The sequence below is a fragment of the Telopea speciosissima genome, chromosome 11 (assembly GCF_018873765.1).
Source record: "Telopea speciosissima isolate NSW1024214 ecotype Mountain lineage chromosome 11, Tspe_v1, whole genome shotgun sequence".
Classification (NCBI taxonomy): Eukaryota; Viridiplantae; Streptophyta; class Magnoliopsida; order Proteales; family Proteaceae; genus Telopea; species Telopea speciosissima.
In genome coordinates, this window is record NC_057926.1 from 48,570,400 (window position 1) to 48,582,893 (window position 12,494).

Genomic DNA, 12,494 nt, shown 5'->3' on the forward strand with positions numbered 1-12,494 from the left:
TGAAGGATGTAACAAGACCTTCTCCAACGACAGATATGAATGGGGTAATGGATCACCAAATGCGTTCCTCCGCATGGGAGTGAACAATAGGAGATTCCATCAATATTCTAAATCATTCTAAAGTTGGGTTAGGTAATGAGACAACCAGATGTGAAAGCCTTCTAATGTAAACCCTATGTTGGGTCATGGACAGTTAAATCCGTAACCCAAGAATGACCAGAGTAGTGAAGGCTAGAGTGGTATCACCGATCCGGAAGATCTAGGGAACCTTTGGTCCTTGAGACTTAACTTAGTAGTTGGAACCCCGTTTTCCTAGGGTTATTGTGAACCACACCCCTGTGGTAATGTGACCCCGTAAGAAAAAGAGAGTTGTGGAACCCGACTTGCCGTGACATGTAGGCACCGCCTCATCTTGACCCGACCTTTGACTTAGTTTAAGATGTGGGTGACTTGGGATGCCGTTATCCAACAACCCTTATCACTTGAGACCCTAGTCGCCTCAAATTTCGGGGACGAAATTTCTTGTAAGGTGGGGAGAATGTTATACCCGCACCCCAGGAGTATAATTAATTATTAATTCTTCCCCGTGACGTGTAGTTATCACTACCACGTATGCCGGTGAGTTGTTCTCACCGGTGGTCAAACCCACTATATTGACCATAGTACGAGGTTGCCTGTGGAAACTAGTCGGGACCATGGAGGTTGCCCCTTGACGTGTCGTGATAAGTAGTTGACCAAATTTTTATTGTGTGCTTACGCCCTCTCAAAGCCCTCAAGTGTGGTCCAAAGGCCTCGACCTCTTATGGTGGGAACCACCTTCCTACTCGTGATCGGATGCAAGGTTACCGGCGCCTCCGACCCCGCATCCAATGTCGCGACAAGGACTCTTGTGGGTGAGACCCTATGGCTAAGGTGCTATTGGTGCCCTGCCATGTTTGACCCTACCCAAATAGACCCTAGGTTACATTTATGAGGCCTTATCCAAATAGGCCAATAAAGGTGATTTTTATATGAGAGAGAGGGGTAAGACTATTCCTTAGTCTTTCTTTTTTCTTTCTCTTTCCTAACCTAATCGTGAAAGGAGAGGAGAGCTTTGAAGAGAGGAGGAGAAGGAGGAGAAGGAAGGGAAGAAGAAGAAGGAAACGGCTGGGTTTGGAGCTTTAAAGAGGGCACTCGTGTGTACCTCAAACCAGGTAAGCCAAGTGCCCTTTTCCCCCATTTTTCTCTCTTCCCCCTTGCTCGCTTGAGCTTGGGTGGTTCGTTGGTTGCAGCCCCAAGATGGGGATTTCTTTTTGAAACCCAAAGGGTTAGCTCGAGCCATGTGTAGTTTCCCCTTGTAGGATGCTATCCCATTTTCATTACAATCCTATAAAGACCTCTATTTTGACCTCTTGCTGAATCTATTTGATTCTAAAGCTTCAACCACCAAAGAAAACCCCAAATCTGGATTTTTGAGCTTTTGATCCTTTAAACCCCCTTAAATCTTTGAATGTTGGGTGTTTCTAAGACCCAAATAGACTCCAAGACACCCCTCCCTAGTCCCTTGAGGCTTAGAGAACCAAATGGGACAACCCTGGGCTTTTAATGACCTTGAAATCACACTTGGGTTGCATCGGAGGCAAGATCGCGTGAGTCCGATGTTTGCCTCCGATGTGTCCCGAGCCCGCAGGGAAGGTCGGAGGCAAGGTCGAGGCAAGCCTCGCTGAGTCCGACGTTGCCTCCGATGCAGTTTTAAGGCTTATAACTTATGTAAACTATGGGGTTTCTCTATGAGGCCTCCCCTACACTCTCTCACACTCTTATTCACTTCCATAGGCGCCAACATATGTGCAATGGAGTGATTTTGAGCGGGAATCGTTGCGCTTATACAAATTCCATTTGAAGTAATTGGTGAGCGGGTTTGGGTGACTGTTTGAGCTTGTTTACTATTGCTTATTCATGCATTTATGAATTATATTGTGACATTATCATTCAAGCATGATTGCATATTTGCATTTATTCTTATTCGATGATGATGATTTGGATGATATGGATTTGTGTTGGGTTACGTGTCGGAAGTACTGCACCGAACCCCAATTACGTGGAATTGTATATTGCATCTCATTCTTGTTCAGTATGCGCCGTGTTGTGCCGGTACCGGGTGTTAGATGGAATGGGACGTTGACACACCGGATGTACCTCTCAACACGATAGGATTCATGTAGTATATCCGTGGTTAGGCTCGGTTCCCTATGCTACGACCCTTACCAACAGGGGTTTAGGTGTTGGGTAGCCGCAGCACCCGCTGCCCGTGGAGAGTTAGAGAGGCCAGGCCAGTGGGTAGTAATGGTTATCGGGTCCGCCTCCGGGTGGTGATGACTACGACCGGCGCGGGCTCCATAGTAATAATTGAGGTTGCATTGTGGTGAGAATGGAAGGATCCACAATGTCTTCCCGAGTTATTGCAGTAGCATATACCCATTGACTTAGCATTGTGTGTTAGGTGGTAAATGAATTAATAATAGCATGCACCATGGACTATTTGTGATTGTGTGATTGTGCATCCCCTTTTCTCTCTCACTAGCTCGGTGGAGCTAACCCCGTGTACACATTCTTTTTAGATTTGGATGCAGATGATTACTGTGGAGCTAGAGACAGTGACTAAGGATCATGGCGATGGTTGCCCATGATGATTGTGCCTACGGGCTATACTGTTACTTGGGATCGTTCCCATTTTATTATTTTTGAGCATTGTGTTTTGTACAAACTTTTATGTTTTACCTTTTTGGTAGCTACTTGATGGTCATAGGAATTTTGTAACTATGTTACTTATTATCATTAGCCAATGAACATCTTATAGTTATTTCTTTTACGCTTCCGCAAACTCTGACCTGTCTTGGAATGTAATATTCCTTTGTCTTTCGTACTCTGATATTATTGTATTTTAATATTGGTTTATGACTGTGAGTTGGCCACTGCATCGAGATCCTGGCGGTGAGGTGGGATGACGCGTGTCACCCCAATCATACCCTGATATTGTATTCTATCCCTTGTCGGGATAGGGGTGTGACAAGACCTCACCATGCTATTACAGCGAGTCCAATGTGGGAGATCAGGAGAATCAGAGGCGGGTTTAGGCAAAGAACCATCGAGGAACTGCAGTTTGTTCTTGGCCTCCAGCGCCATGACCATAGCATGATGCCAAGTCTGAAAATTGTCACCATCAAGGACAGGGGTGATGAGAGGAGTGCCGGGCTGATCCGATGAATGCAGGAAATACGGAGAATGGCTGCGGTGGGTGTGGCAAGTATTGCCGTGGAGGTTGAAGATGAATCATCTCCAAGCATGATGAAAGAAAAATGGAAAACCAGAATCGGTTAGGCTGATACCATGTTAAGGAAATGGCATAAAATATGAGATTGAATTTTCTGTATCTATCATTGATATCAGGAGTAGTATATATACAAAAGAATGTGAGGGTCAATCACCCAACAAATATGGAAAGAGCCTAATCTATTCCTAAGAATATGTTACAGGATCAATTATCCTAGTCATGGGATAGGTATGAAAACTCATATGGTAAGAACCCCTCCCTCCTCCAATGCCAATCCATCACCCCCAGAGAAAACAAAAAAAAAAAAAAGAACAATAAGAGGAAAAAACTTATAGCTTTCAATGTCATAATAAGATAAAGAAGCTAATATATGAAGACTACCCGTTTCCCTCATCAATATTACAGAGATAAAGGAGAAAAACTGATAAAACACAGTTTCCCACAAAGAAAGATTATCATAGAACACTAAAGGACTACACAAACAAAGAAACAAATACCATATAGGCTCACCTTAATTCTTATGGAGTGTCCACTATCCACCAAACTCTGCTTTTTCGGTTGGGAAACATATCATAAACATCACTGGGTGTTATGAGTCGAGAGAGAGAGGCCAGAGAGAGAGGAAATAACCGAATGCCTAGGATTTTGAGAAAAAGAGAGAGACAAAAGAGGGAGGGAAACCATTTTTTTCCATTTTAAATCCTGATTTCAGGCAACAATACCCATTTCCTTCCAGCTGAGGCGGATAATCCATCAAATCGAGTCTGCTGGTGGGTAATATGGGGTGAAAGTTAAGACAACGATTAAAGCAATGGGATTCTTTTTTGCCAGATGTCGATCACTGAAGGGCGCTCCGCCAGTGCCCCTCCGGATTATGAATTGCACACGATTTTAATCCATCTTTTTTCCATTATATAATACAACTGTTTCGGCAAACAAAAATCATGACGTGTAGATTGGATCGTAGAAGAAAGGCAAGGGGTTGGTGGAGTCCAATAAGAAAGGTGTAGTATGACTAATATGTGTTCTTAATTATTAAGAAGAAAAAAAAAGTATGGACTGTTGCAGAATTGGAAATCTACCAAAGATAACTTTTAAATATTAAAAATAAATTAGTGGTTGATCGAATGATGGCTTTTAGAATATTACTCATTTTTCTACCCAAAAAAAAAAAAAAAAGGAATATTACTCATTTTGCTTGTCATCCTTCGCCCTTCCCTTTTAATTTCTAAGGGTATTGAATGGTCTTTCCTTTTGTCTTTTTGAAGTATTATTCCTATTTTTAGAAAAAAAAAAAAAAAAAAACTAAAAACTAAATTAAGTCCATAGCCCTTGGCAAACGGGTCGTTTGAGTGAGTTTTGGTCTAACACGGCAGACTCACATTTTTCTTCTTTGACCCACAAATTAAGAGGAAACACTTGACTTCTACTAAGGTCTATCTAGCGATGATTTGGTGGAATATTGCCGTTGTTATCTTAGCATTATATCTTCATTTAAATAGGACTAACAGATTAGCAACCCCCAACTCAAATTAAAAGTACTCTTTTATGGTTTCTACATTCGCTTCCCAAAATTTGATTCTGATCATGGCACTTCTTCAGTTTATTATAATTTTCAGTTTTCTCCTCTTTGCTGGGAGCTCATTGAGGCTAGTAGAATCAGTGGTGACCAGTAGAAGGATGATGATTGTAGGACGAAACGAGACGGATCGACTTGATTTGTTGGAGTTGAAGAAACAAATTGATGATCCATACGGAGCACTAAGTTCTTGGAATGATTCCATCCATTTCTGCAACTGGGTAGGAATCACATGTGGCCATCAACATCAACAACGGGTTATCAGTTTGGATTTACAAGGGAAGGGCTTGGGAGGTAACATATCTCCTTCCATAGGAAATCTCACTTTTCTTCATTTCCTCAACTTTGGAAACAATAGTTTCCATGGCAAAATCCCCCAAGAGATCGGTAATTTGATTCGACTACAGTCCATTGTTTTTCATAACAACACTCTCGAAGGAGAAGTTCCTACCAACTTGGCCAACTGCACTCATCTAAGAGAAATTCGCTTCTCCCATAACAATCTTGTGGGGAAGATTCCGATTGAACTATTTAGATCTTTGTCGAAGCTAGAGATCATTTTTATTAATAACAACGGCTTAACTGGAGAAATACCAGCTTCTTTTGGGAACATTTCCTCCATCCGAGCTATCTCTTTGGGTTGGAATGAACTACAGGGTAGCATTCCAGAATCCTTTGGTCAGCTAACAAACTTATACTTTCTATCTCTTCCTCTAAACAACCTATCTGGTATGATCCCTGTCTCACTATACAATTTCTCAACTCTTGAAACGATTTCTCTTACATCTAACCAACTGCATGGGAGCCTTCCACAAGACATAGGCCTCACTCTTCCAAATCTCATTAAACTAGCCATTGGAAACAACCTTTTCTCAGGAAGCATTCCAAGTTCCATCTCCAATATTTCTACACTCGAAAAGATTGATCTCAGTAGAAACAGTTTTGTTGGTCCCGTTTCTAACAACCTAGGAAATCTTCAAAACCTTCAATGGTTCAGTATTGGACAAAATCAATGTGGAACAGGGGAAGCTGGTGATTTATATTTTATAAACTCTTTGGTCAATTGTACAAGTCTAGAGATTTTGGACCTAACAACCAATGGTTTTAAGGGTCCCATTCCCAACTTCAAAGCCAATCTCTCAACACATCTCTCAATGCTTTTTCTCGGAGGGAATCAAATATCTGGAACCATTCCTACTGGGATTGAGAATTTCGTCAACCTAACCTCCTTGGCCATGGAGTTTAACTTTCTTGGAGGTAATATTCCATCTGGTATAGGGAAAATTCCGAAGCTTCAAAGATTATTCTTTGGTGGAAATAGACTTTCAGGACCGATACCTTCCTCTATAGGCAATCTCACTCTTTTGTATCAACTCCATTTAGAAGAAAACAACTTGAATGGTAGCATTCCTTCCAACATTGGAAATTGTCAACAGTTACAATACCTAAACCTTTCTAATAATAGCCTCCAAGGCCCAATACCTAAACAACTCTTCCTTATTTCCTCCTTATCAATATCTCTAGACTTGTCTTCTAATTCTCTGGTCGGTTCCCTACCAATTGAAATCGGTAACTTGAAGAGTCTTTCTACAATAGATATCTCCAAAAACAAATTGTCTGGAGAAATTCCCTCCTCCATTGGTGATTGTAATAGTTTGGAACATCTTTATATAGGGGTAATATCTTTGAAGGAACCATTCCTCAATCTTTGACTCTTTTGAAGGGGCTTCAAGATTTAGATCTCTCACACAACAACTTATCAGGGCAAATCCCGAAAGATCTACAAAATCTTGTAGCGTTGCAAAGTTTGAATTTATCCTTTAATAATCTTGAGGGGCAGGTACCAACAAATGGAATCTTTGGAAATGCAAGTGCAATTTTTGTGAATGGAAATGATAAGCTATGTGGGGGAATTGTGGAGTTGCATCTACCTGCATGCACAAACCATGGATCTATGGAAGGAGAAAAGTCCAATGCTTTTAGAATACTTTTGGCGATAATCGGTGCGGTTCTTGGTTTTCTTTTGATATCTTCCTCTCTTACTCTCCATTGGATAAGAAGATCAAAAAGTAGGCCTCCATCTCCATCATTAATCGGTGACCGGTTCTCAAAGCTTTCTTACAAAGAGCTCTTCCAAGCTACAGGAGGATTTTCTTCAACTAATTTCCTAGGTTCTGGTAGTTTTGGCTCTGTATACAAAGGGGTTATCAACCAAGGCGAAACCATTGTCGCAGTCAAGGTACTCAACCTTCAAAATCCAAGAGCTTACAAGAGCTTTACGGCTGAATGCGAAGCATTAAGAAATATTTGGCATCCAAATCTTGTCAAGATTTTGAATTCCTATTCAAGTCTTGATTCAAAAGACAAAGGTTTCAAAGCCGTTGTTTATGAGTTCATGCCCAATGGGAGTCTCGATGATTGGTTGCATCTATCGATGGAGGCAAATAATCATTCAAGGAGTTTAGGCCTTCTTCAAAGATTAAACATCGCAATTGATGTGGCTTCTGCTTTGGATTACCTTCATTACCACTGTTATGCGGTAATTGTTCATTGTGACTTGAAGCCAAGCAATATTCTACTTGACAGTGGTATGACTGCACACGTCAGTGATTTTGGTTTGGCGAGACTACTTTTAGATCATGACGACAATTCAAGTCAGACTCACACTAGTACCATTGAGATAAAAGGATCTATTGGCTATGCTGCTCCAGGTAACAAATAGCCTGTATAATTTTATTTTCGAATTATTCATCAAATATATTAACTTTTGATTCTGTAGATCTAAATCCCCTTAATAATTTGTTTATGTATATTCTAATTAGAATCCATTGTAGGGTGTTAAGCATGATCCAATTGATGATTTAGAAAAAGGGTATAGATCTAAAGATACATGTTTATCAGGGTTAGTATTCCAATCTAACTATTATTAGATATTCTGATCCTGATAAGGATAGTTGATTTAGTATATCAACACACTTTTCTATCTTAATTAGAGTGTATAATTGTTTTATTCATGTTCATTTCTATTAGGAATTGGTTATACTATGAACACAATTGACATGGTATCTAATTGGACCAAATTTAGTTTGGATTCCTATTAAAGTAATGGAAAAAAAATTCATAGTTTCCAAAGTGAAGAAATGACCATATAACTTGCTACTTTTGAATACTATGTTTACATTTGAGATTGTAATTTCTTGTGTTATATGAAAAATATGCAAATCACTTATTGTTATACTAACAGTAAGAGGTTTCTAAATTCCAGAATATGGCATGGGTGGAAGGGCAACTATAAAAGGGGATGTATTCAGCTATGGGATCCTTTTATTAGAAATGTTCACAGGAAAAAGGCCAACAGATCAGATGTTCACTGATGACTTGAATCTCCATAACTTTGCAAAGGCAGCTCTACCTGTAAACATTATGCAAATTTTACATCCAACACTCCTACCCAAGGAAGAACACAGTGAAGAAAGTGAAGATGATGCTATCAACAAAACAAAAGGCCCTAGTCATAGGACAAATAAATTGCAAGATTGCATGACATCAATAATTGAAATTGCACTCCAGTGCTCCGTGGAATCGCCAAAAGAACGTATGAACATGAAAGATGTTATGAGAGAACTACATTTAATCAAGGGAAATTTCTTGAAATCAATATAGAGAAACTACGCATGATTAGAAGGTAATTCTAACTTTATAACCTTTGTAGTTTTTGTGTTGTTTTGGGTGCTTAATGCTCATGAAAAAACTGGTGAAATAAAGTTCTAGATCATGCATCAGAGGTAGGCTGGTATATAGTTATTCTATACTGATAAGGATGGGTTGTATTGGGCCGAATTGTGCGGTTTCGTTTTCAATTTTTATTAAAAATTATTTTCTGAACAGATTTACTCCTAGTTAGAACCGTTTAACCAATATAGGATCAGACAGGCATCAGTATTGGGCATGCCCGATACTAATATAACTCGGCTATATCAGGACGAATATATATGACAGTTCTACCCTCAATTTTCAATAGAAAAAATCATTTTCTGGACAAATTTCTCCTTAATTAGAATCGTTCCATTGGTATAAGACTAGGCAAGTATCTGTATCAACCTGATACTGATATGGATTCGCTGATACACCCGATCCGATATCATTTTTAAAGCCATTATTTAATACCCATTGTTCTGAATAAAAAACATAACACTCATATATTTCCACACAATCCCTTACATAACACTCATATATGTCACCTATAAGGACCCCGAAAGGCCAACCATTGGAAGAATAGTAGTCTAAGAATCCCCCAAAATGAGATTTTGCCTTTTGAAAACATGAACTGGGCCATAAAAATAACCTAATTTAGCCCTTATCATACAATGTAGGGTTGTCAATATGGTTGGTCCGATTGGACTCAATGAGTCTATGGGTTTTGGCTAGTTGATCTTATTAATTTTGTCTCTCAATTGTTGTTTCTATTTTGGAGGAAGATAATAAAATAAGTTAATTATTCCTTAATTATGATTCATGATTGGTCGAAATTCGGCTGGGGGTTTGTAATTTGGTCTTAAATCAGTTAATTAATCAGGTTAATTGGTTTGAACCAAGATGAGCCAAGGATTAATAAAAGCTATACATCTTAAAATCGAAATCAAATCGTTTAGTAAAAAAACGTTATGATTGTTTTTACAGAGCATGTACATGTGGAGTGCAAGTGTACAAATTGTACAAGGAAGGCCAAGGGAAAGATGTCAGACCCTTTCAATAGTTGATCAGAGAGTTTTTGTTATAGATACACTTTTGAGTTGTATACAGTAGAAATTATGTCCTTTGATGTAATTCACAGTAGCTTCAAAGATGTTACAGATAATGGATGTTTATGATATGAGATGGCTGAGACCAGGGTTTACAAACATTTTAGAAATGCCTGTTTAGAGTACTTCTGCTGCGATGTTCTAATGTCTCTGATGGTATTTAATTATATTTTCCGCATTTAGAAAGTGACAGAACTGAATGACCAACTGTTACTTAAAGGTAGCCCATGAGGATCTGCACCATATCTTTAACCTGGATTTGGTTTTTAATTAGTTGATTTTAGTCCGGATCCATTTCCTGTCCCAAATTGACACCCTTAGTTTTGATGAAACTTGTAAACTTTATGTTGGAATGTCCAAATAAGCTGCACTGTTTACCATACTCAATCGATCGAAGTCCATAATACATTCAAGATTTAAAGGACTTTTTTGGCATATCAAAAGATGTTCCTAATCCTTGGAACAACAATCTCTAGAATTCCCATTCACAATATGCTTTGTTGGTTCTCTAATTCTCTTGGAATCTCTGCAACTAAAAAATAAGAAGAAGCATCTGCAATTTTTCTATTCACCCTTCCAACATAATCAATGTAGTTAATTCTCAAAGTTCAATTCTTTTAATCGACACATCTCACGGTTCTCAATTGTTCAATTGTGTTGGTTTGATCTTCCCTTCTATGAAGCAATCGTGTGATTGCATGCTCAAAGAAAGTCACTTTATGTAACAAGAAGATTGAAAACCAAACAAATTCCAAAGGGTTTTACCTTATCACATCATCCAAGGAAGTGCTAAGATTCTCCCAGTTAAACCCTCCATTGGGGGGGGGGTCTTAGTAGGTTCAGCCAAGTGTTTCCGGGCTAAACCCTTGTCCAAAACCAAAGTTAGAATGAACTAGGTTCGACCCTAAGGTTGTAACTTATGGTCAGGCCCAGGTTAGGCTAAACATTATTTAGGTCTGACAGGTGATCTCTCCCATGCATAGGCCCCCCCCATCCTACGACCCAAAATTCTACATGCCAAGTTGCGATAGAAAACAACAATATTTTTTATAGGAAGGCCCCCAACGAGATTTGAACTCATGACCTCTTAATTATGAAGTGTTGGTCTTTGCCAACTGAGCTACAGCCCTTGGGATCGAGAACAACATTCATTCATACCTCATAATCATAATCATTGTTCATTCACTCCCTTTAAATGCTAACCTTTTTTCTTTCATTTATTGTATGTACATTTTCTTCATTTTCATTTAGAGTATGTACATTCTTTAATTCATTACTTCACTTCTTTACTTCTTTTTGTTTTTCTCACTCCTCCCCCTGCTAAGTGAGGTCTGGTTCATTTCTATCTCACTCCTCGCCCACTAAGTGAGATATCATATATGTTCATCTCACTCCTCCCCCTGCTAAGTGAGGAAATCATCTATTTATTGTTTTCGCATTGCTCCCTCCTACTAAGTGAGGGAACATTCATTTCATTTTTTTTTTTACTGTTTTATTATCATTTTCATGTAACTAGTTAAGCGTACATAGTAGCATGCTATCATTAACGATGTATTGAAATCATTGTGTCATTAACATGTACATGTCATTTCACTGGTAATACATTATTTCATTCCTTCATGTTCTTCGTATACTTTGCATACAAGCATTCATTTTCATTTCACCATTCATAACATACTTGGGTACATGCATGTGCAATTGATACAAACAAGTACAAAGTCATTTGTCCACATGGCATCATAAGATGTTAAAGCACTCATTCACATATTTCATTCATACATTAAGTCATTTAGCACATTCTCCTAGTCAATTAAGTCCCACTCACCTCAAACCTAGTTAAAATAGAGTTGAACGGGATACACACTTAAAGTGGATAAGAAATATAAAGCTCAACCACACAAAGGACAATGCTTTTGGATTGTTATTGTCTCCTGTTACCTGTCCGAACAGGATCGTCCAATTCCCTCATAGGGGGTGCAAAATGACGATCTAACCCCCTACCGAAACACACTGCCCGAGGGAGGTTAAATCATCATTTCCTGCCCCCTATGAGTGAACTAGACGGTCCTGTTCAGGCAGGGAACAGGACAGGATAAAAATTCCAATAGGCTTCTATGCAAGTGGGAAAGATGCAAGATCTTTCCAAGAGACAAATAATGACAACTCTGATTTATCGGTAAATAAAATTATAAATGGGCAAGAGATCTCTACTTGGTCGTCGCATGGTCCCCACGTTTAAGTATCTATCCAGGGGGTAGAGTCATTATTTCACGATACCTTGTGAGAGGGCGTAGGAAACACCACCAAGTAGTTACAACTGTTACGGTAAACAAAAATCATGACGTGTAGATTGGATCGTTGAAGAAAGGCAGGGGAACTAGGGATTTTTATTCGCCGTTGTAACTGCAGTGCTGCTGTACTCATCGTGCGACGCTGCAGGTGCTATGTGTGCACAGAAGGCCCCACATGACACACATGGCACCTGCAACACCGCACGATGAGTACAGCAGCTCTGCAGTTACAGTAGAGGATAATGATCCTGGAAGTAGTGGAGTCCAATAAGAACGGTGTAATTATTAAGAATAAAAAAGTTTGAACTATCGTGGATTTAGAAATCTACCAAAGATTACTTTTAAATATTAAAAAGAACTTAGTGGTTGATGAATGATGGTGGAAATTGCCTCTTTTGAGTTAAATCATCTTTAGACTATTGTCTATTAGAACTCATTTTCCTCTTCTCTTTTTGAAGAATTATTCCTTTTTTTAAATAAAAAAAAAACTGAATTAATTTCACGACAAT

General features: G+C 39.0%; 1 protein-coding gene across 1 annotated transcript in view; it reads left to right on the plus strand.

Annotated features, from left to right (window-relative positions):
- Positions 1 to 8,555, plus strand: part of LOC122645265 (probable LRR receptor-like serine/threonine-protein kinase At3g47570) — a 62,505-nt gene extending 53,950 nt beyond the window's left edge. Inside the window, exon 2 of the mRNA XM_043838590.1 lies at positions 8,158 to 8,555. Coding sequence (XP_043694525.1) covers positions 8,158 to 8,555 — 398 coding nt within the window. The remainder of the gene's footprint in view (positions 1 to 8,157) is intronic.
- Positions 8,556 to 12,494: the final 3,939 nt, after the last annotated feature.